General features: G+C 42.3%; 1 protein-coding gene across 1 annotated transcript in view; it reads left to right on the top strand.

Moving 5' to 3' along the window:
* LOC127591278 (matrix metalloproteinase-17-like) overlaps window positions 1-25,709 on the top strand; it is a 51,823-nt gene that overhangs the window by 5,533 nt on the left and 20,581 nt on the right. Inside the window, exons 2-3 of the mRNA XM_052051254.1 lie at window positions 21,037-21,169; window positions 21,763-21,898. Of these exons, the coding sequence (XP_051907214.1) occupies window positions 21,037-21,169; window positions 21,763-21,898 (269 nt within the window). The remainder of the gene's footprint in view (window positions 1-21,036; window positions 21,170-21,762; window positions 21,899-25,709) is intronic.

Here is a 25,709-nt window from a genome sequence, read left to right as displayed (position 1 = left end):
AGGGGAAGTACCAAGGAGGGATTGGTGTTTTGCAATAACAAGGGGTCAAGAAAAAAATGCCTTATGCAAAATGAAGAAGGAGAAAAGTGCCACCAAAGAAGTGGCGAATCCACAAAATTGCCTATCATTCATTGAATGGTTCATATAATTAGCAAATAGGAAGAAATAAAGTCACACAGTCGGGTTGGGAAAGTAGGGAGTTTGCGCCAGCACGATGATGTTTTCCTCGGCCAGGAACGGTCAGATGCTATGGCCGATGTAAACAGGCGAGTTGTCGTGGTCACAGCCACATATCGTCTTGCCTCAACTCTCGCCTCTTCTCACGCATTGAACGAAGCAAACATTGCAGGATCTCTTTGTTGACGTGCTGCTTGATCATCCGGCCCGCCAACAGTTTGCGTTTGCAAGGTTTCATTTGTGACATCGGTCCTGGAAGCTTTCTGACAGAACTAAAAACACACACTCACAAGTCACACTCTTCACACTCTTCACGTTGCTATCTTGGTCATATCCTCCAGAGATATGTATGAATTTGAAACCATTCATAAGATTTGGGATTTTCTTGAAGTGTTTTCAAAAGTGTCATTGTGGTACTGTGGAACATTTTACTGATTTAAATGCCACATTTTCCGTACTATAAGGTGCACCTAAAAGCCTTCAATTTTCTCAAAAGCCGACCGTGCGCCTTATATACGGATCAATATTCAGATTTCTTGGATGCCGTATTTTAAAGCAGTTGTGAAAGCTCGACATCTAATTGGATTGTATTGTATTCCCTTTAGCGTAGCCTCATCGAGTGGATGCATAACAAAACCGCAGCAAGGGCTCAAGATAAATAAAGCTGTATTGTATTCCTTTAGCCTAGCTCCATCTAGTGGATGCATAACGCAACCGCAGCCACTATTGTAGCTTCTATTCAATGCGCCTTATAATGTGATGCGCCCTGCATATGAAAACAGTATTAAAATAGGCCATTCATTGAAGGTGCACCGTATACTTCGAAGCGCCTTATCGTACGGAAAATACGGTACTTCATGTTGGTAATGCATTAAGTGTTGGCCCGTCATTCTTCGTCGCCAGCCCTGATTCAAAAGTGAGTCAGGGACTTGAATCGGGCTTACCCGTGTCTCAGTTCACACAGTAAAAGTTCATCTTTCACTGAATAAAAAAAAGCATCTGTACTGTTGGAGTGCATTGTCAGACACTGGTTCCGGTCTAGACAGTTGTGCAAGAAGGACATAATGGAAGCAGAATTGGGGCAAGTGACGGAGCAATTGGACATCTTACAATGGGAAACGAATGGCAACACTACTTAGTTAAGCTTTGTCAAATTAAGGTCTCTGCAATTTCTGAAGTCATCACAATGCATCATACTCAGACAACTCTTGGCTTATTTTCTAATAGGATTTCTTTGGCTGTGTCGTGTATGTCATGTACTGGACATCCAGTTTGCCCTAAGCGGAAGTTGAGCTGGATTTTCCCATCTTCCTACGTAGCCCAATTTAGAGATGTGCGATGACGGCGGGAAAGGAATGATGAAGATTCGTGAATTTGAAAGTCTTCAGATTGCAATCAGGCATCTTACAAATGTGAGTGAAAATACGATATATCGCATGTTTGACAATTGCCACTAAAGTGGACGTGGAAGTCTCAATAAAGTGTGTCACCATGGAACCAGGAAGGGAAAAAATATACATTAATTTACTGTTGTTTACTTGCAGCGAATGACTCATATCTTACCTACGTTTTGATCATGTATGCCTGCATGTAGTTTCTGTGGTTCAATATGTGTAACAATTGTCATTTGGATCTCTTGAAAGTAGATGGGAATAGAATCGGGTAGAGGCAGGGAATAGGAATTGGGCACCTGCGGTGTAAATGCAGCTTCTGAGTTCACCGGGTTGTAAAAGAGGGAGGGGGAGCGATGGAGCAGGAAGGGTCCCCTCTCAACTGCACATGATTTCCCAACTCGCTCATTCGTTCGTAGTCATTTCATGACTTATGGCAATTGCGGGTTGGAAACAAGCTGGCATGCTCTCAGCCTCCCTCGGTAATAAGCCCCCAAATCAACTCCATGTGGCCGTCGTATTTGAAGTGAGGCCCACCTCTCGACAGTCACACGCAAGATGAAGGCGACGGATGCCATTACGAGAACCCGATCTTGGAATTGCATTCGTTGCTTGAGGTCTGCTGCCTTGCGTATTCACCTTCCGAGTCCGACGGCCCACACCGAGCGAAGCGAATGAAATAACAAAGCGGAAACAAGGCTCTTTTTTTTAAACTTTGCCTTTGGAGACGTGTTGAATTGTAATCGATTCAAAGCACGCGTGTTTGCTTGTAAGGATAAAGACGAGCACCGTTGCCTGGAGTAACATGCATAGCTGATTCCATCTCTGACGTTTGTTGTTGTTGTCGGAGAGACGGTCACCTCGGGCATGCCGCTCGCTTCTTAATTCAAATTAAGACACGCACACACAGCTACCTCCAATTTTGAGAATTGAGTTTGCTCTCAGAACGCGGACGTGTTTCTGTTTTGAGCTGAAAAGAAGAAAAGCGGGAGAACACCATTGAGAAATAATTGACATTTTGGGAGGCTCTCACAATGTGGATATGTTTGTGTTTGTAGCTAACAGGAAGAAAGCAGGAGAAAGTTGGCGGGGGAATAATTGGCATTCAGGAGCTGTTTGTCTCTTAATGACGCCATCTTGACTGAAAATGGGGCAGGGCCTTTTTTTTTCCTCTCTCCCAGATTGATTCTTATCTTTGCATTGACCGTGACACTGGTTTTAAATTGCAACTGCCTTTTTTTTGTACATTATACGAAATCATCATGAAAGTCTGTCGTCAGGAAAACATTGTAGCGGAACAACACAAACCACACCGATGACTTTAGACTCTCTTTAGATTTTTATGTGCGTGTCTTATGTGTTGGCTAATTAAGTGTTTTTTGGAAGCGTCAAAAGAGTTATCGCCCGCTACAGGAAGAACTTAATGATGTCACATCAACAACCAACGGCCTTGAAGAGGCCAGAAATGAATGTCTCATTTCATCCTGTCAGAGTTTCCCTCTATTTTTAGGAGAACGTTCTCGCCGCAGGGAGCAAACCCTCGCTAACTTGTTGCTAGCTGGTTTCTCTCGAGGCCTTCGCCTTGGCTTGGGTTGCATATTTCAAAAGCTAAATCGTGTCTGGAGCGTTTTACCTCACACAAGCGATTTACCTCACACAACCTCAAGCCTGTTCACGTCGCGTCAACTCCTCGCATTAACCCACATGTGTAGATGCGCTGTGACTTTTGTCACTTTTCGTGCGAACGTCCAAGATTCGCTTGCCTGTCGATGCCACGCAGTTAAAACTGCCAGTGGAAAGCATGTTTAAAACTAATTCAGGACCAGCTAATTTTAGACTAAGTGCGAAAAGACGTTTAAAAACGTCTTTGGGAGTGAATGAGTTAATGCGAGGATTTATCTTATTCCTCGACTCAATTGTGGTTGTCGGTGAAATCAAACACGCGAGGAAATCTGATGCTAGTTTTCTTTTGTGCATGGCTCATTTCATTATTGTACAATTGAAGCAACAAAGAACACATTTTCGTTCATAAATGCAAATATGTTTCTTCCCCATAGAGAACTGCTTAGAAGGTTGATAATCTGGTCCTGGCTGGATTCACAACAATGGGGGAACATTTAAAAGAAAACCAATCATAATCTTTTTTTTTTTTAATTGAAATTGATTTGTGGGTTAAGGGCTGCACAAAAATAAAATAAATCGATGAATAACATAGATCAGAGACCTCCCAAAGCACCAGCTGCCAGCCAAACCCAAGTCTATACATCTCTGTGTCGATTTATCTTCTGCGCCGTGATAAAGTGGTGTGAAATGGTGTTGGGGGTCGAGGGGGCGGGGGGTCTTCTGACAGTTATTAACTGATGATTACCAGCCAAATCTGCTTCATTTTTCTTTTTTTCTCCAAATGTCCTTCTGAAAAGAACCACTTCGATTCCTTTTGACCAAAAACATTTTCGTGCACTTCATGCATGTTCTAATTGCATGCAATTGGTTTGAATTTGTGTTCCTTTATGATTTATTGAGACAATTTTCATTAGTTATTTGATGACACAGGGCTAAACACATTAGAACCGCTTGTAATGCTCGCAAGCAAATACCATTCGGCATCACGAGTGCTTTAATGTGGACTACAGTGAAACTCCTCTACAACGAAATCATGTTTGCAGCAAAACATTTTTGACAACAGGGTTTTTTAAAATTTTTTACTGTAGCAAATTAGATTTCAGATGTAAACGCACACACACAAACACAAGCTATTCTTTATTTTTATTCCAATAGTGCACAAGTGGCGGCCCGGTAGTCCAGTGGTTAGCACGTCGGCTTCACAGTGCAGAGGTACCGGGTTCGATTCCAGCTCCGGCCTCCCTGTGTGGAGTTTGCATGTTCTCCCCGGGCCTGCGTGGGTTTTCTCCGGGTGCTCCGGTTTCCTCCCACATTCCAAAAATATGCATGGCAGGCTGATTGAACACTCTAAATTGTCCCTAGGTGTGAGTGTGAGCGTGGATGGTTGTTCGTCTATGTGTGCCCTGCGATTGGCTGGCAACCTATTCAGGGTGTCCCCCGCCTACTGCCCGGAGACGGCTGGGATGGGCTCCAGCACCCCCCGCGACCCTAGTGAGGATTAAGCGGTACGGAAGATGAATGAATGAATGAATAGTGCACAAGTATGGGGGCAGGAGAGTGGGAATGGTGCTAATGCATGACGATTTTTTCACACTAGGGGGGTATTTTCGCCCATGCAGGTTTCATTGTAGAGGAGTTTGACTGTATTTCAATTTCAGCGAACTCTGGACTCTTAACATTTTGGTGAATGTTTCATTACTAAATTTGAGCTGCCTCACTGATCACAAACAATCAGACTGCATTTACAACTATTTTTAAAAATAATCCTAGCCAAGCCAACCTTTTTCTTGTTGTTGTTTTTTTACATGGTGACCAAACGAGGTCATGATATCATCAAATATTTCGCCACACTTACGAGCCACTTCACAGTTCCACCTGAAGATTTTCTGCACCACACGGTCAACCATCAAGCATGTCTGAAGTCGGGACAGATTTCTTTTGCAATGGTCATGTTCTTGCCAATATTTGACCTTCTTACGCCGTCACTGTGCAATGATATGCATATTTGAAAAGAAGCTACCAGTAGGTTTATTTCATCAACGTTCTCGGTAAATATGGGCTTACTGTTGACACAAAGTCATAAAAATGTTAGAGAAGTTTATCAAGCTAGAATGAAATCAATATTTCCGTTTTACTAGGCCCGAGATTTACACAGAAAGAGAAAATGTACTTCACTGTCTCAGACAACTCAAAATAAATTCAAATGTAGGTGGCCAGGACTGTGAACTGATTTTATTTTCGGTGCTGGCATGTTTTTTTTGTTTTTTTTTCCAAAACAAATCTGTGGCTCTGACAGCCCATGTGTTATTGACGGCTGCTTTGACACATTAATTATTAGGGGCAGAGTGCTGGTGTCATCGTGGGTGTTCTGGCAGAACCTGTACCGGAATGGGCTCCGTCTGTTCAGGGAACGTGGTCTGTAGGAGACAGGAGAAATGACAAGAACAGCAGCTGTTAACATTTGTAGGAACATTGTAACTTTAGAATTCTCTCGCTGGGTCTGTATGGAGAGGGGGGGGGGGGGGGTGCGGGGGATAAAGATGTCATTTTTACTCTTACGTTTTCTTAAACATAGCTAATTTTGCAAATCAATGTGATAGTTTTGGCGAAATTAAGGTCAGAGATCATTTTTATTCAATACCGAAGCAATCACGCAACTTCAATCAAGATATGCCCCGCGGCTACCATGTTGGAGTTTGGCGCACTGCTTTGGTCTGCCCCTTCTTGAGTGTTCGAATAAATATATTTGTTTAAAAAAAAAAAAAGGGAAATTACTGCAACTCAATACATTGGATATTTTCAGAATTGTAGGATGATTTTATTACAGGAACGGCAACTATCTCCATGCTAATGTTTCCTCGCCTGGAAGCTAATGCAAGGTTAGTGCTGCTTTAGCTAACGTTAGTCAAACTCGTCAAGCATTCCATTTGTCTTTGCACACAATTAGAGATGTATGAATCATTTTAGAGATCGTTATAGTCTATGACGATCGATTTGTCATCGTGTCACTTCTTTGCCCCTGCAGCCACATTTTCTCCACACTCCGGAAACTATTTAGCACTTCTGAGACTGGAAATTCCAAAGAACGTAAAAAAAAAAAAAAACAGAAGGAATGAAAATGAACAAGCCATCGTCTGCTCGTCATTCCGATTTTAAGCCTCGATCCCAATCTCAGCGTCCAACATCCAACAACCAAATTACGATCACGCGATCGAAAACGGTGTCCCTTCAATCATCTTATTGTACAGTTAACCAATTTGTTTTACAATAATACAATGCACTCGCCTATCTATCTGGAAGTGTGAGAGTGCCGTGTCAGAGCTGCAATGATCTTATTATTAGGATTAGCCAATGAGTCTCGGTTGTTCAAAGGGCTGCTGAGGTGAACAAAAACACTTAATCATTTTCCTTTTTTCAAATCATCATCTAGTGTGATCTTAATTAGATTTTGTCGGGGTGATACCAAACAGTGATTGTTTCAAAAGGCCGCAGGCAGGGCTTTATCGAGTTTTCATGAGTATTTCATGAAAACTTGTCTTTCATTTTACAATCAATGCAATTACGAAGTGCTTCAGGTGTCCAAGCGTTTGCCTTTTTTGCCCAGTACACTAAATGTGCCATATCATTGTTGATTAAGAGTCAAGTCTGAATACGGAACCCAATAAAATCCATTTGTGATATGTCTCATGAGTATACTATACGCAAGTTTGTTTGGAGTTGCATCCCTTGAGCCCTTCATCTTTTTCAAATCAACATGTTCATAAATCTCTGCGTGGACCTGTCGGGTGGAGTTTCTTCGTTTTATTGCTGCTGAATGTCAAGACGTTATCTCAGAGCCTCAGCTTGCATTGCTTTTCTTAAGGTAAAAAAAAAAAAGTATTGCTGGAAAAAAGTTGATGATGTCATCGTACAAGGCCAGGCCTCCTCGGCCCTCCTCGGCCCTCCTCGGCAGTCTGGTTTCTAATCTCTGCCTCTCTTTGTGACCCATGCATGTTTTTCCATGTGCTTGTCTGGGTTTTCTCATATTCACTCACAAATGATTGCGAATAATTGTGATTGAAAGTAGGACTTTTTTTTGGTTTTGTTTTCCTTTGTGCTATTGACTGGCTTCCAGTTCCAGGATGTGCCCTGCTTCTCGTGAACCTTTAAGGAGAATCACTAGGGTCCTTTTGAATGTGACATGGCCATAAATCTCAATAAGAAATAGTGGGATCGTGGGTTTTTTTCGTGCTCAAAATTTCAATGTGGGCAATCACATTTTCTGCCAATTAATGTAAAAACAATAAGTGGTCATTGCGTTCCAGATGACAAATGAAGGCAACGTCTTAAATGCCTTTACTAGCTGATGGACATATCGGTCGTCCATCAGCTCTTCGGTGTGTTTGTGTGTCTCACAACAACCATTTCCTTCAAAAGGACTGCTAAATTTGAACTCTGACCCCAATTTCCCGGGCCGCCGCCGTGTCGGATCGTGAGACAAGCAAACTCCCTCTGCAGCTCATTTTGTCCGATTTAACTCTCCATTCGTTACCCTCCAAGTCAGGAGTTCTCCTGCTCCAAGGCTCGCATTTGCCAGGTGTGCTTGAAGGCTGCTCGACAATCACCTGAGCCACAGCGAGGGCGTAATTTTCTTGCACTGCTGCTCTTGCTGTAGGTCCAGTGAAGCTTCTCTCACCTTTTCTTGCTAATTAAATTGCATATTTCTTGACAGCTTGTGTTGAAATTGGGAATTTCTCCATTGTGAGACAATCTTATCTGATCTTTCCTTCGTTGTGGTCACCTCTTTTGCTACTCGTCTTTGTCAGAGAACCCCCCACTGATGTCACGATGGCTGCACCTCAACTACGGTTTGGGTTCTTTTTTTATTCAGCCCGCAGCTCTTGGTGACTCCAAATAAAACTTCTGTTTTGTTTTGATGGCCTTTTTTTTTTTATAGTAACACTTTTCTTGAGCAGGTGATAAAAGTTTTGCTGTGCCCGAGGCTGGAACTGTTTGAAGACAAACAAGTAAGCTGAGTCGGGTTTGAAAGCCTTGCAGTGATGGTGATCACTTCACGTTTTTTTTTGGATAGCTTTTGGGGTTCTTGACATTTGGAGTCTTAAGAAATAACAATCTCTGCGTTACGCAATACTATACAGACATTTTAACCCTTTCATGCACCCTGTGACCCGATAAAAGGACAAGCCGTCCTCTGTAGTAACCGCTGTCCCCCAAAGGGTTCAAAAGTGGCGTTCAAACCTGCTGAATAGTTCGTGTTGAGATTCCGGGCAATATCTAAAATCGAACACTCCCAATGTCATACATTTGCGACTTTGAACCTGCAATTTCAGGATCAGGGTGGTCCGGTGATCCAGTGGTTAGCGCGTCTACCACACAGTGCAGAGTTATCGGGTTCAATTCCAGCTCCGGCCTCCCTGTGTGGAGTTTGCATGTTCTCCCCCGGGCCTGCGTGGGTTTTCTCCGGGTACTCCGGTTTCCTCCCATATTCCAAAAACATGCACGGCAGGCTGAATGAACACTCCAAATTGTCCCGAGGTGTGAGTGTGAGCGCGGATGGTTGTTCGTCTCTGTGTGGCCGGCGATTGGCCAGCAACCGGTTCAGGGTGTCCTCTGCCTATTGCCCGAAGACAGCTGGGATAGGCTTCAGCTCCCCCCGCGACCATTGTTAGGATAAAGCGGAACAGAAAATGGATGGATGGATGAATTTCAGGATTATTATTAAATTTCAGGATGAGTCATCAACTCAGTGAGCACCCAAAGCATTATTTAACCCTCTCATGCACAAATAATGATAACCTGATAAACTGTCCACTGTAGTAATCGCTGTCCCTGAAAGGGTTCAACAGAGTGATGCACTGATACAGATAACAGCGTTTCACTTCTGTCGGAACCCGCCGGCATGTCGTGTAATTACAAGTGATAAATGTCTTGTCATGTCTCATGAAGCAATCCTGTATTTCTTTTGACTCAATTTGTGTCCCGCTTCGTCCCTCATCGATGTACTCGGAACTCTTTTACGTTGTGCTCTTTTTATTATTTCATGTTAAATAATTAAAAACAAAAAGCAACATTTCGGAGCAGGTTGTATTAGAAAGAAGAACTTCCACTGAACTACTGCGAGAGTGTCTTAGTGTAATTAATAATTCAATGTGAACAGCAGGATAAGGCTGACTTTGCCTTGGAAAGGATTATGTTCTTGTGACATGAAGGAGTCGAGACACCTCTCTGACGCTCGCCAGAGCTCAAAGTAGAAATGTCAGGTGGGCCGCCGTTGTTATAATGCCGAGTGACGGCTGAATACCAAAAAGCTTCGACATTTCAAAGTGTGCCGTGCTTTTGCTGTTTTCGTGATCCCCCTTTAAACGCTCTCGGGTACAGTATTGAAAATAACTCCAATGCAGCGTTAAACAAGAGTAAGCTTATATAAATACAACTTTGGTTTTGGGTTTATGGTCTAATTTCTGCCAGTCTTAATTTGTTTTTAAACTCAATTCAGGAATCGGCCTCAGTAGAGTTGATGCGTACACGTATCGTCATTAAAACCAGTGAGTGGTTTGGCTCCACACTGGCTCCACAGCGCGTTGACACATACAAGCCCCTTTGCCCGACCTCCGCGTGCCTAAAAATAACACTCGCGAGCCATCGATACCAACACTGAATGTACCATATTGGCCCAAATATAAGATTATGTTTTTTGCATTGAAATAAGAGTGAAAAAGTGGGGGTCGTCTTATATTTGGGACCTAGACATTATACCCGTTCACGACGCAAGATGGCGCCAGATATCTTTGAAGCGAATGCTGAACTTGGCCAAAGTCAACCCCTGTCACGAAGAATAAAAATAAAAATAGCGGTAGCACGAAGAATAATTATAAAAAATAACGGTAAGAAAGAAAAGAGAAGAACATAATAAAAGAGATAACAGGAAATGGAGAAACGTAGCGACAATCTGGAGAAAAGTGGGTCGAAGATCGGCCAGGTTAACCGGAAGCTGAGGAGAAGTTATGATGTAAGTAATTTACATTTCAAAAACCAGAAGCCATTCATTTACGAATGTGAATGCACTTTAGTTTACAGATTTAAATCTTCAGATATTGAGATTTGAACGAGGCAAAATAGCACGTTTTTTCTCTCAAATATATTGTTATAATCGTTTGTTTCAGATGTACTGTAATTATTTTCTGTATAAAAATTAATTTGGTGTTCAAAAAGTCTTTTTTCAAACTTGAGTCTTAAAAAGAGGGGGTCGTCTTATAATCAGGGCCATCTTATATTCGGGCCAATACCGTATATTCCTGCATTACGTTTTGAAGTTGAGGCTGTAAAAACGGGGTTTCCTTTTCTCACACAGTCATCTCAAATCACTGAGCCCCTTCATTGGAAACAAAAGACGGTGGGACTCTGATTACAGTATTTAAAAAAAAAAAAAAAGGAAAAAGAAGAAATCACCCACTCGGACATACACTTAAAAGCTAAGGATTATTTCTGGCAGAGGATTGCATATGTGATAGCACTGCGAAACTGTCACGCAGCACTGGATCCGTGTGTGTGTGTGCGTGTGCGTGTGCATGCGTGAGGCAGCCGTTACTCAATCCTTTGTGGCAGTGGCCTGGTGCCGTGCCACGGTCCCACCCACGGAGAGGAGGAACTTCAAAGAACATTAAGGCGTGGATTCCCTCAGTGGAGCCACTGCATTTTTAAAAAAATAAACTCCAGTTACATGCGCAAAGCCCAATTTCATCCGCCAGCGGTCGGTTTCTTCATCTTTAAATGATGTGTGATTGATGTTCGTTTTTTGGGGGGTTGTATTATTTTTATCAGTGCCAGCAGTGAGGTTCCTTGGTTACTTTTAGTATTTTAGGGGATTGTGATAATGCAGTCGGATCATGAAAACGATGGCCAAAGACTAGCCTGCAAATCAATGATGTCATTAGACCAGCCATCTCATTAACTCTGCATCCCGCATCCTAGACGCATAATTTTCCCACCAGACACACAGTTCCAAATAATGTGCGTTTTTGGGATGCAAGGACATTTTTCAGTCACCCCCCCCCCCTCCAAAAAAAACGATGGTAAATCTTTGACAATCACTGCCATTGTTGCTTTGATCTTACGTTAAGTAATCTCGCGTGACGAGATTTCCGTTCTCACAAAATGAGATTGACGAAAATCGTCCTTCACCTCTTGGAAAGCAGACGATTGCTAAGTTGTGTAACGTTAAAACAAGTTTTGCCAACAAGTGTAGCGAAAGTTTATTGCGGAGATATGAACTCGAAGATTGAACCATGGGATGAAATAAGAACCTATTTGGATGCCTGAATTACTACAATTTTTGCAGCATTTGTTTATAAGAAATAAACCAATTATCAATGTCTATTGATGTTGTTTGTGTTATTATTAAATGCAATTGAATAAATTGATCATTTCAGAATTCGAAATTTGGAACTCTCTAAATGCATAATGGGACTCGTACTTTTCTGATCAGCGAGTCCCTTGGACTCGCAGGGCTCAAACTGTAAAATTATCACAGCATTAGGCGCTGATTTTTCAGTCATATGCCTTTCACTGAAGGACCAGGGAGGGCCGAATATGAGCAAGGGTGGAAGGGGGGTGAGCTTCCTTGGGCAGCTGGGGCTTTGGCACAAGGTCAAAATGTCCTTCACTTGGAATGGAAACTGTGACACCCGACGGATATGACAACAGGTTTTGAATTAGTGGGATCAAATCCTTATTTTGTCACTTCACTGTTTTCTTGTTGCGGGCAGCTTTCCGGATGCAATTTTTAGTATACGGTAGAACCTAGATAATATTCCATGGAGGCTCAATATACAGAATGTCAAAACCAAGTTTCTTCCAAAAGTAACGAAAGTTGAACATTTTTCTGGAATTGAAATGTCAATTTTGAAATGGAATTCCCAGTGAACACGTTCCTATGAGGGAATGTGTAGTGGAAATTTAATCACGTAATTTGTTTTGTAACATATATACAAGTCAATTCTTTAAGCCATTAAGATCCTCCTCTTTGTGAATTATTTGGACCTGATGCAAGTCGATTAATCGACTGGTCCCGAATGTCTCTTTGCAACGAGTCGTCCATTCTCACCTTATGTTCCAAAATGTATTGTGTTGTAAGACGGAATACAGCAGCCAGACTTTGTTTCATTTTGCATTGTATTTGTGATTTTATTGTATTTGACGTTAGACTTGCATATTTTTGCCGATGATGAGATTAGCGTTGCCTCAACGTCAAGTGTGAAACGCCACACGCTCGCCTCACGGCATTGCATGGCTTCGATCACAATGCGGCGTGTTTATTTCTATTATCTCAGCTCCCTCCGCGAATCTCTTGCACTCCCCATAATGACATTGAACAATTGCCCTGCAACCGTTCCGCAAACACCTGCGGGTTACTTCGGGTTGAAGATCAAGGAGAGAAAGCCCGCCTTTCTCATTTCTTCCCACCTTCGCCCGTCTCTTGTTGTCTCCTGCGGCGCCCACAGACAGGAGCTGTGTCTCAGCTCTCTGTAGAACCAGCTGTCTCTAAACCGGGGGATTAAATGATTCATTTACCAGCCGCATTTTAATCCCCTCTGTCGCACACTGGCTCTGAGACACTGAGACACGCGCGCACGGTTGCTTCACGTGGGCTCACAAAATTCAATGATGGCGGATGTACGTGCGATTAAAAAAAAAAAAAACGACCAGCGGAACCTTGGCGTGAAAGCGAGCGCAGGCACTGACTTTACAACAAGGCAGTCATGCGTTTCCATTGTCGGCTCGTTTTATGGAAGTGCTCGTCTGATGAGGAGATTGAGTGACGCAGCAGGCGCGGGCCGTGCCATCTGCTTGAAGCGTAGTGCCTTTCAAATAGTGCGGATGGCCTTATTGCATATCAGGGGACGAACATTCATTCATTCATTCATCTTCCGAGCCGCTTGATCCTCACTAGGGTCGCGGGGGGTGCTGGAGCCTATCCCAGCTGTCTCCGGGCAGTAGAACAGTCAAATGAAATCCTTCGCCTGACAGCATAATGACCGTCACCATTTTAACTTTGTGTCATCATATCAATAATCATTGAAAAAAAAATGACAGGGTTGCTTGCTAAAAAAAAACTGTTTTTTCTTTATTTCTGTTGGGTTTAACTGTTATGCGCCATCTTGTGTGGCCCGCCGCTATCCCAAGGCCACTTCATGACTAACCACTCGTTGGAGAAGGGGAAAATGCTAATATATAGAACAAAGGTGGAGGCGGTGGGGGAAGAATGATGGCTCTTTTCACCACAGGAGGAAATCTTGCTTTTATGTGGTCCTCAGGGCCACATGCTCGAAAGCCACATATAGCAAGCGGCAGCCGGCGTTGCCCCACCACAGGGTAATTCTCGTGTATATTAAGTCTGCTAAGATGAAAGGCTGCGGCCTTTCAGATGGAAGGCCTTTTGGTGCACTGTTAAAAGGCTACGGAACACTTAAAGTGCTCCACATAACAGCAAGAATCCTCATTTCGTCTTTCCCTCGCAATCAACTGCACCACTTTAAATAACGGGTGTTCTTTTTTTTTTTTTTAACCCTGAAACTGACACGTGTGACTCAGAAAAAAAATGGCACTGCTGACAAACTGACTCATGTCTTAATGAGAGAATTAAAAGAAAAACAGGCCAGGCCCTTCACTAAAAAGCTTGCTATTTAAGAAATGACGACTGGTGGGGAATCAAGCAATTGTTTCAAAATGTATTGTATTACCCATCTGTAACCAGCAGAGGCACTCTTGAGTCAATCGTAATCGTGGATGGTTTCATAGCAAGTATATTGTGCAATAAACAGCCACAAAATCCAAGAAAAACACATTGTTTCTTCCTTCTAACCGTTCATTTACTTTACTTTTTGAATTTGTATTACAGTAGGGGGGAGCAAATGAGCTAATTCGATCTTCTAATCAGCCCACGCTTTAACATCTTTGCTTTGATTCCTCAGTTGCGACTGATGATTGGACATCATTCCAAAATAACAAGAAAGTGAGACAAAGATTTACAAATAAAGTGAATAGCTGAGTAAACACAGGCCAAGGAGATTGCTGCTGGCCTTCTGGGCACGAATGAACAACATGCGGCTCTGTATATGACGCAGCGATATTTGCACATTTTCAAATGCAGCAGACGCAGAGGTATTTTGCCATTCCTTTCGGTAGGTTGTTCACAGCCATGGGATGAATGTTAATCACCAAATCAGTCAAGTCTCTCAACATGTCTTTCTCAACTGATTGATGTCTCACAGGGGAAAAAAGCCCCCCAAAAAACAAACAAACAAACAAAAAAAAACATTTAGTTTGGTCCAAAATGTTGTCTTCTTTTTTTGCTTGGCATATACTGTTATTAAGTTTATGAAGTGAGATGTTGAAATACGATGAAAAAATAAATGTCATGGCAAGAGAGAAATCATGTACGTGGTAACAAATTAGCATCGTTCAAGGACATTTGGCGTCTGCCCCAAGTCAGCTGGGATAGGCTCCCAGAAACTCCCCGCGACCCTGTTCGGGATAGGCCGTGTTGAAAATGGATGGGTGGATGTCTTCAATGTATCGTGGTTGCATTTTATTTTTATTTTTTTGCACTTGTATTCTTGCTGAAATCGAAATTCACTTTTATTAGAAAGTTGTTGTTTTTTTTCTCCTCGTTTCCAGTTGACTTGTACTGTCCACCCACACTTGTCATATAATTGTGAGCGTGGTTGTCTCTCTCTTCTCGCATCGTTTTTCAGCGTATAGGACTGAAATTATTCGAGCATCACCATATAGGAGAAATACCAAATTTCTTTTAGCAGCAGTCTAATAACTGCACGGTACGCCTCAAGAGTTGTTGACATTTACTTTCTGGGCTTGCACTCAAAATGAAGTCGGCTCCTTTGTGAGGAAAGAACGATTGTGTTTAAAGTTCAGTTGTAGGTCATCTCATTGCAAGTATGGCGCTTAAATGTGCCTTTTCCACGACTAAGGACAACTTATAATAAGCTGATTTTTTTTTTATAAAGTGGAGCACAGCCGTAATGTGTTTGAAGGTAAAATGTACTTTTAACGTTAAGAAAGAACTTCATGTACAGGGTGCCCTTATACAACAACTTACTTTTTTGGGGGGTGTCTTTTGGGGCTGGAAAGGTTTTACGTTTAGATGACGATGCCATCCTAATCATCTTGGACAACTAAATCAGTGGTTTGAATAGATTTCCCAATGTTGGAAACTATTTCCAGACCAAGTGCAAGTCAATGTACTTACATTTGAGTACCCACTGATGCCGACTGCTGATACTTGATATTGACATTTCCTGACATTTGAATTTATCTTCATCAAATTTTGCTCGAGAATGGCATCCATTTCAGTCGGACAAAAAACCCGTTTGATCGTAACAACTTGTCACGACTGGCGTTTTAACATCCAACTACATGTTTTCGCCGCTTGTTGAGAATACTGCAAGTTGACGAGATGGTATCAATGTGTAGTATCGGAGCATTTTAACAATACAATACAATACAATACAATACATGCTGATTTATATAGCGCTTTCACAACAGCGGCAGCTGTAACAAAGCGCTTAACAAAACAGTTAACATAAAGTAAAATAATAAACACAACACAACATAAAACACACACAGTCGTGCAGTCCAAGTCAGAATACAAAACGTGCAGCATCGGCGCCGATACGGATACAGTGGATCCCTAAATGTTTGCACAGTGTAAATATTTTGCCAAACTCTCTTCCTTTGCAGTCAGTATCACTTTTTGTGGATCACGGGAAATGCCGCTCAATATCTGCACATTCAAGACTTGGACTCAGAATTGAAATCTTATCCTACTTTGAATAATTTGCGTCACATCGAAGAGACTAGTTAAGTTCTGCTCGGACTGCTTTTGGGTGAAATCAAACGTGTTTGTCATGCTGTGGATTGGAGCCCCTTGCTCGCTGTCACTCTTTTGTGTCATTCGCTTTCTTCTCCTCAACCCAAGTAGTAGAACCAAAACCCTCCACGAGCAATTGCCATCTTCCCAAGCGGTCTGCTCGCTCGCTCATTTTTATGTCTCGTGAACTCCTCATTTTAACACGCAGGCAAGCTGTCACCGCGGGGTACATCATCCTCGTGGCATGCGTTCACGTAAACAGTTCTTCGGAATGAACCGCTGGGATAAAATAGAAAAACCATTCAAGCGCCTTGAAATATTGATCGAGGCGCTGCTGCCGCTGCATCCGCTTCGTAGGTGACAATGAAACGGATGGCAGAGGTTTCGAGATGGCTTTTTCCAACGGTTTAGTCGCTGAGTTGCTGGTCTTAAACCTGATGTATTTTGACATCGTACGTTTGTAAATGTGCCGGTCAGCGTTGAAAACCGGCTTTTTCAACATGTAGATCACTTGGATTTCTTTTGATTGAATGAGCTTTCCCTTTTCGGGATCAAGTTCCGATTTCCATTTCCACAATGAGCATCGGCCGTCTAATTTTAAATGTAAACATGGAAACTGCCATTTGACAATTTATGATTTGATCGTGTCTTGAAGATGTTGATGCAAATGTGGCGAAGCACTTTGCCGAGGACATCCGAGTCGCTGTCGAATCATGTGACCGAGTTCAACGATTGAGGTTATTGCCCTAAGAAGGGGAACACAATGTCTTTTACAAGAAGATGATCTTAATCTTGAGTCAATTAAATCAGCCGGTATTTCAAGAAAGAGTGCTTTGTGCTTTTGTGAGTATTCTACGCCATATTGTACATTGGCTAACAACCTTTGAACAGGTAGCAAGTAAATCTCCCCAAGGCACCAACAAAAAAAAAAGCACCACCCATCCTTATTAGTGAGAGTGAAGTCGCGGTTTCCCCCGTCTCCCGGTGACTTGCGTCATGTCAATAAGAGCGAGTTTAAAGGCTTTCACAGCTGTTCACTGAGGAAAACAGAGCGGTTTTGTCAGACGGGAACATCTCACACACATAAAAGGGGGGACAAAACAAGCCGAGTTTCTCGGGAGGCAGGCTGAACTTTGACCTTTGAACGGGAACAGGGAGGAGATTATTATTTATTTTTAACTTTTTACACAATGTTGGTTGATGAACAAGGACTGAGTCAAACACCAAATTCTGTTTCTGAACCCTTCTTTGTTCTCTCAAACCCACTTTTGGTTGAGAGTCCTTCACTGTTACCGTTACAAGATGGCCGCCACACATGCGGCTTTTCTTTGGGATTTGTCATTCGATTTAAAAATGAGTGATGGGAAGATAAAATGGTCAAAGCTACACTCAAACGGCTGTCAAGCATTTACTTAGAAACTGTCAGGATCACAGCATTTTCAAGGCAGCTGTTTTTATCTGAAAGATAATGTAGCATGAAATGGAATATACAAATAACTGGCCCACTGGATTCTCCATTTATTTGTGAATGAATCGGAGAGCGGGTCGAAATGCATCGCAACTGTGCCCCTGCATCTTGGAATCAAATCAAATTGATTTTTTTTTTTTGTCTTCCGGGACTTGAGATTTGACAGATTTGATATTATGCAGCATAGCAGCCAGTAATGTTTGCTACTTGACAAATCAAATGCCTCATGTAGTGAACCCCATTTTATTTCTTTGTTGCCTCTTGTCTGTGCAGTGTCATTGGCGAAAACCCGTCTTTTTGTTCACGCTTAAAATGGTACACTGGAAAAACACGAGGTTAATTAAGTCATTCTGAACTCTCATTGCAGCTCAATATTTGGGAAGTGGGGTTGAAGGACTCGAGTGAGTCACTGATTGCAGTTTCCCATTTCGGAGACGCACTCGGAGTTGCTCATTGTCAATGTTGGAAGCCTGTTTGCCTTGGTAAAGAATTTGCGTCATATGTAGCTGTTTACTCACTGAGCCGAGCTCAAAACAGGGACGTATTTCAACTCGCTGTTACACAACACAGCGTATCCCAGTGCTGGGGAGCTCTTCATAGCACTTGAGTGAGTGTGCCTCGGTTGCTGGAGTGTTTTACAGCGGCACCGTAAACAGCGTTGCTTAATTAAAAAGGGGCTACCTTCTCGTGAAGCATTGAATGGGGGAGGTCAACAGGGTGCGTTACAAGTCCCACTGTGGACGTGTGTTCTTATTACCTTTCCTTTCTTCCATATAATATACTATAATAATATAATATCCATATACGTTTCCTCAAGTACAAGACCGATGACTTTGACACCATTTGGCAGTGTTGCGTCTCTGCTTCTGTACATCTAAATAATGCATGATTAAAGAAGACTCGAGCCTCAGCCATCTGCGTCAACCACTCATGCGACACTTAATCACAGATTAAGAGCACAAACTTGCGCCGGCAAGCTCGGGTTCCCTTCATTGCGAGATACGTTTTCTGTGTCAGCAGATAAGCTTATGTCGCATGGCCCGTTTTTACCCTGACACCACATCAAATACAATATTTTTTTTGTAAAGTATTATGGAGTTCTACTTTGCTTATTCAAAATACTTATTTTCTTGTTTTGGTTGCAAGTGGAGGTCCGGATGGATCTAGCTCAGTTCCACAAAATTTGCTGAATTTTGAAGGATCAGTTGTGAAGACCATGCCTTGCTGTAGCAATTGTATTGTGCAGAATTTAATAGGTCGTGTGACAAAAAAATCCCGTCTATGATTTTATTCGTCGCGTACAACTACAGAAGCAGTGTGATAGGAAAAGAACCAGAAGGAATCCTTTTTTTTTTTTTTTTTTTTTTTTAATTCCGACATGTCACAGGAGCAAGCCCTGAAGGATTCCATTTACTGTCGCTACTTTTGCCCCAAGGGCTTCTTGTGCATGTCATCTGACTGGAGGGCTGCCATGGCTAACTGGGAACGATGAACAGAAATAGTATTTTTTTTGTTTTTGTTTTTCGGAATCCCTTTGCCTTAATTGACGGTAGCTTCATTCACCTCACTTCCATCAGGCTACGACAAAGGTCATTTCAGGGTGTTCACAATCTTCCAAGAGTTGCTTGTATCCGAGTATTGCCCACAGTTGCTTATGTTGTACTGCGTCTCGCTTCATTTTGCTCGATCAGGGGTCCCCAACCTTCATTACTCCTCAGATCGGTTTAACATAGAACCGTTTGACAGTTTTACATAAATGACAAACTCTGGGTGTGGGTTTGGTCATTTTCTTTGGCTTTTGAATGTCCAAAATGAGGACCAGAGGGCTGAAGTGGCGTTAAGAGAAGACAAATTGATAGTGTTACCCACCCACCTGATTTGGATGGAATCCTAATATCGCAACCTTTAAAATGGGGAAAAACGTGTCAGCTGTCAAACAGTGCAACTTTTTGGCACCGACGTAAGCAAAAGCACGGAGAGTGGCCTAGAGATGTTGAGGTAGCCCAAGGTTAAACCTGCTAATATACTCAACCCTGAATATTAATTTAAGATTAGGCATATTGCTGTCAGTGGCAGAATAAACAGGAAGCTGATTTATTGCAATCCGTAATAGCCGGCATACTTGCAGTAGATGAAAACTGTTTGCCGAAATGAAAGAGGCCAAGCATAACTAGGAAGGTGATTTGTCAATCCGGAAATGTCTTTGCACGTGCGCTTCTACCAAACAACAACAACAAAACTAAATTGCCCAGTGATAAATTACGATAAGGGGCTTGGGCAGGTTTGAACACAAATGCAATTTCATGGCAAAATTAGTACAGAAATATCAGTGCGGCGGCTCATCAGCATAAACACAGCCTCAGCGGTTCCTCTCCTCCCACAAACATGCGCATTTAAAACCAAGGGAAGAACTAACTAAGCACAAAAACATATCCAGTGACAAATTGCAGTTTGCTTTTCCACTGGCGTTGCACTGCCAGTGATTGTCGCCTACATATTGAACTTGTTACTTCATCATCCAATCAGGATTGGTTCTTATCATGCACTCTGTTATTCTTTGTGCCAGAACTACACATTTCACTTTTGATCCGATGCTTTTCTGGTGCAAGGTGTTGTACCTTTTAATCATTTCAATGATTTTTTCTATGGTTCATAGTTAGATCCATCTAACTGCATCTCATGCATCAGCACAGTCACGGCGGCTCCTGATCATGCACTGCTTTCCTTTCCCGAACCCGTCACTGAAAAAGGATTGGTGTAACAAAAGCAGGTCTCGTGGTTCTATTCTCTGCGGTTGTTGTTGTTGATGGTGCACAGTCGTGATTTCAGCTGTTCCCATTCAGGCTTGCTGCCACTGAACGTCACTCGTGTGATTTGTTTGGCATAGTTTTTGTGGCTGCGGCAGCAGCATGTAACCGGTATCTCTCAAAGAAGGGAAAACAAAGTTCAACTTTTTAGTCATGATTCCCAAAAGTATGTTTAGTGCAAATGTGTCACTGTTCATCACCGAAAGAATACCGCACCTTCTTTGAATCATGGTTAGTGCTTCGAGGTTATTTTTCTTCAATTGGATTTGTGGCCTTGATCAAAGTGGAGGAAATGATAACCTGTTCCAAACACCAGTCAGAGTTAGCACAAAGCATTCAAGCCCCTGCTGGGGAAAAAAAAACGGTCAGAAAAAGCCTCCTAAAAAATATTGAACTTTATTTGGTGTTATTCTGAGACCGTTGATAAGTGTGTGAGGACATGAGTTTAAAACTGATTGGTTAATTCTGAACACAGCAACAGTCCCGATTATAAAAGTGTAGATTCAATTGCGCAACCATGAACAGATTGTTTCAAATTTCCAGTTAGTTGTGAAGTTATAGGTCACATTTAGATAGCTAACAAGCTCAGGCTAGCTGGCTCGGTTACTAGATAGCTCGCTTACTAGCTGGATGAATGGATAGACGGATAGATACTGACATTTGTTCCTCACTTTTCTCCTTCAGGACTGGCTGAGCAAGTTTGGTTACCTACCACCCCCAGACCCTGTGACTGGCCAGCTTCAGACCAAGGAGGCCCTGACTAAGGCCATCAAAGCCATGCAGAGGTTCGGAGGACTCAAGGAGACTGGAGTATTTGGTGTGTGCACGTTCGTGTGTGTTTTATACATGACTGCACCATGTGTCAAAGGGTGTTGGATGCGAGTGCAAATTTATAATCTCTCTTGAGATTGCACTGAGGTGAATACAACATTGTGACAGTCTAAGAATGATAAGCGAACATCCCGCTCTCTCTCTCTCTCACAAACATTACACCATAAATCTTCAGACCCAGCGCACTTACCACTTACGGACTCAAAAACGCACGCACGCTTTCCCATCTCGCATGCATGAGTGGAGGCACAAGGGAGCTAGCCAATCCGTAAAATAATCATTCAAACACTACTTGGATGCTCAGATGAATTGTACTGTATCGATTTGTAATGGAATGAAGTGATCATGCTCTATACAGCACATGATGAACACTTTTAAGAACGGCGACAACGGTTTTAATTTTTCATAATTTCGAAGTCCATTTTAGGTTTTTTTTTTTCTTTTTAATCATTCAAATTGGGTTTTTTTCCCCCTCTTCTCTGTGCTTTGGGTGAAATCCAGAACATTTATTTTGACTTTACAGGCGCTTTAATGTAAAATACTTTTATGTGTCTGGTTCACACCTTTGTCTCTGCTCAGATGAAGCCACATTGGGACTCATGAAAACCCCCAGATGTTCTCTGCCAGATGTGCCTGCGGCTGAGGGGTCAGTGGGCCGCATGAGACGCAGCCTGAACACTCCAAACAAATGGACAAAGAGGCATCTATCTTGGAGGTACAAAACTCTTAACAATGTAAAGCGAAGGGCTTTGTGTATCAGGGTTTGTCAAACTTTTGCATTTTGCTGGTGGTCTCGTCACGATGCATGAAGCGACGCTCTTTTTGCTTCACTCTGAGCATAAGTCTCAATTTGTGAAGGCGGCCTAGACCTCTCGCCTCATAGAATCCATGTTATTCTGTGTCCTGCTCAAAAGCACTGGTCTAGCAGTTCTGTGGGTTGATGAGGTCACGGATGAGCGTGTCAGCTGAACCACAACAGGCCATTAATCCCTTTGTGGCCGTCAGACTGGTGGTTGCCAATGGCTCTGCCTCAATCATCGCCCCACTTCTTGCCGGTTACAACAAGCTCCTTAACAAGTGAAACATGTCAATGAAATTCTGTAAAGTTTTGATTCTAATAGCTGAACTTTTTCCAAAGTCTCAGGCGCTGTTTGTAAAAAAATAAAAAATAACTATCCCGAGGCCATTGATTCTTCTTTATATTTCTCTCAGTTACAAGTTGCCTTTGTGGTGCTTTGGGCCTTATTAGCCTGTTTCACACTGCCTCTAAAAGTCTGCATTTTCCTTGCTTTTCCCTGCATACCACTGTTCTGTATAAACGGCACCGAAACAGAAAGAGGAGGGCGATGAAGCCAATTTGGAAAATTTTACGGGCAGCTGGTGAATTGTAACATCCGGACCTGTTGAAAGCACTTTTTGCTGTCCAACACGTTTCGCGCCAGGAACACAGAGTCGCGGCAATATTGTCCTGCTTTTCTGGGTTCTGTATAAATGGCACTGCAGAATCTGTTCCTCGTCTGGCGCAAGAAGATTTGGAAACGAGGTTCAATCTGAGTTGGAGGGGCCGGGGGGTACTGACCACTTTAGAGTGCCTCGTTGTTGGACATGAGTGCACACATATCACTGAAAAAAAAGGTGTCAGAATGAGGTGAAGCCAATATAAAATCCTGATGTGATAGTCAGGGGGTTTGCACTGCTTTGGCTGCTCTAGAGTGCCTCATTGTTGTAGCGTGAAACAGCCCTGAGATGACCTAATTGGATATATTCCGGCCACAAGTGGCTTCAAGGTGATATTTTTCCACGACTCAAACACTGTAGTCATGTGTAGTTGAAAGAAAGATGCTAGATGAAGCAGCATCCATGTTTCACGGTTATTGAGTTACGAGTAATCGGGAGCGCGTTTTTCAGTCTTCGAGAGCGGAGGGAAAATCTTGATTTTGCATGATATTGAGACCTTTTTTTTTAACTTGCCGATTTTTTTTTTTTAAATCATAAAAATGTGTCCGAAATTTTGGGCATGTGTCAAAACTGATTTTTTTTTTTCACCGTGACCTTAACAGAGGTGCAGTCAGCATGTATGAGCATTTGGATCTAAAGTGGAATATTTGAACTGACATTTCCCTGCCAATGATGCGCGGAAGAGCTGATTATGTTGACATGATGTGTCCTCATGTTACCAGGTTGTCTCTTGTTCTAAAACGTCTCTACAGCAATTGCTCTGAATTTCGGTCGCAATATTTCAGTGACAGAAGGATGCGCGGTAATCACTTTTCAAGCCTCCCTCTTGTCATCTCTTTTGTTTACCTCCTTTTCTTGATTTCAGAAGTCTTTCTTGATTTCAGAAGTCATCCAGCATTGACTATGCGCTTATTCACACGTCGCCGTTCTTCTTTCATGTTGCACCGACTGTCGTTGGGGTATTTTGTGAATGCATAATCTGGTTTGGCACATGGTTCAGGAGCCTTGTTGCCATGACTGAGGATAGCCTTCAAAAGCCCTCAGAGTTTTTGCCTGACTGATTTTGTCATCTGTAGCATTGCTTCAGTGAAAAAAATATTGATTTGACTATTCCAATTATATTCCTCTTACATAGTTGTCTTAAAAAACACAATTATTGAATTAGTCCGCTTTGTTTGGGGTCCTATTGCTTGAATTTTGAAGTGCAGCTGACAGGTCATCTTAGTTCAGCGATATTGCCTCAGGCTGCAATAGGGACCTGCTTGCGGAAAACAAGTTTGGTGTAGAAATCATACTTCTGCTAATGCTTCTGGAATGACTTCCAGTGCTTTCTAGTCACTTGTTTGGTTCCTAGAATAATTTGTAGTGTGTGCTTAATTGTTAACAGAATGCATGAGGGTGTATTTGAACCCTTTCATGCACAAATATTGTTAATCCGTAAACTAAGAACTTGATCAGCTGTCTACTGTAGTAACCGCTGTCCCTGAAAAGGGTTAAAATGCAATCAGCAACATGGAATGTAGGTTTTTATTTTTAATGATGGTATCGCGACTCTGAGCGTGTCTGCAGTGGGGATGCAGCCCAGAGGGGCCAAGGTAATCTCCAGGTGGAAGGATAAAGATAGAAGTCTAATCAATCAGCTGCATGTTATGACAAAGCAAATGCATCAAGGTGTGTTTGAAAAAGCAAGCCATCACGCCTTTTGGAAAACTATGGTTCTAGAGCCGAGCTTTGGAGGTCATTTTGAAATACTCAACCGTATCTGAGACCTTGACCACTGCTGACTTTGACAACAACAAAATTGTTACATTTCCGTACAGTACTTGGTTTTAATTTGGAGATTTCTTGCAAGCAGCAACGAGTAGGTTATGCTTTGAAGATATGTCTGTCAGCCTTCTGGAATGCTAGTCGTGTAGAGAAACTACCATCTACTTCAAAATCTCATTAAATATCTTAGATAAAGCCAGACATGTAAAAAAAAAAAAAAAGAAAAGAGCCTGTGGTGTCATTTTAGCAATTCTGACCTCACACTTTTCCATTGGATGCATTTCAATAATTTTTAGCTCATGTGGAATATGTTGATAAGATAACCTTTATTTGTCCCACATAGGGGGAATTTGCAGTCTACAGCAGCAAAATTGGGGCGGGGGGGTAGAGAAGGAAAAAAAGTATTGCATGCACAAAATAAATGTTTCAGAAAACTGTAAACAGTATAAATATAAGTTGCATATATGCATCTTATGCATATATGCAACTTATATACATAAGGTGGCTGTGCTATTTACAACGGTTACAAGTTTTCACGCATGTTTATTCAGCAGCCTGACAGCAGTCGGTAGGAACGAGCGGCAGTAACTCTCCTTCTTGGATGGCACATTTGTGTTCGCGTAGCTTTTCCTCCTGATGCTCCAGCTTCCTTTGATATTCGCAAAACATGCATGTTGGGTTCAATTAAGACTCTAAATTGTCCATAGCTGTAAATGTGATTGTCCATTTTTTTTCCTGGTCTATCTGTGCCCTGTGATTGGCTGGCAAGCAACCAATCCACAGTGTAGCCCACCCCTCACCCAGAGTCAGCCGGGACAGGCTCCATCCAGCTCACCCTTGATCTCAATGAAGACCGGCGTTCTAGAAAAGGGCTGCACAATGAAGAAAGTCCAGTTTTGAATCGTGTTTGCATTTCCGGCCTATTAGCCTCAGGGTCGCTGGGGAGATGCAAATGACTGCTACAGGGTTAATTGCCAAGTTAATTGTGTCTAACTTGAACAGGGCGCAACTCTTTTCTTTTCTCCGAGGTGCAGGGAGCAAGTTGACATCGGGTCTGACTGGATTTTATAATAATAATAATAATAATACATTTTATTTGTGGGCGCCTTTCTAGAAACTCAAGGACACCTTACAACAAGCAGTTAAAATCACGAGTACAATGTTAAAAAAACTACATCAAATAAGATAAGAAAAAATACAACAAAATAAATAAATAAATTTTCAGCCTACTGTCTTTTATATTTGCACAACTGCGGCTTGCTCACTTACTAACTCTTAAAAAACATTTGTTCCTATCATAT

Source organism: Hippocampus zosterae, chromosome 18, assembly GCF_025434085.1.
Source record: "Hippocampus zosterae strain Florida chromosome 18, ASM2543408v3, whole genome shotgun sequence".
Lineage (NCBI taxonomy): Eukaryota > Metazoa > Chordata > Actinopteri > Syngnathiformes > Syngnathidae > Hippocampus > Hippocampus zosterae.
Note: the sequence above shows the minus strand (reverse complement) of the source record. Positions and strands in the feature narration are given on the sequence as shown.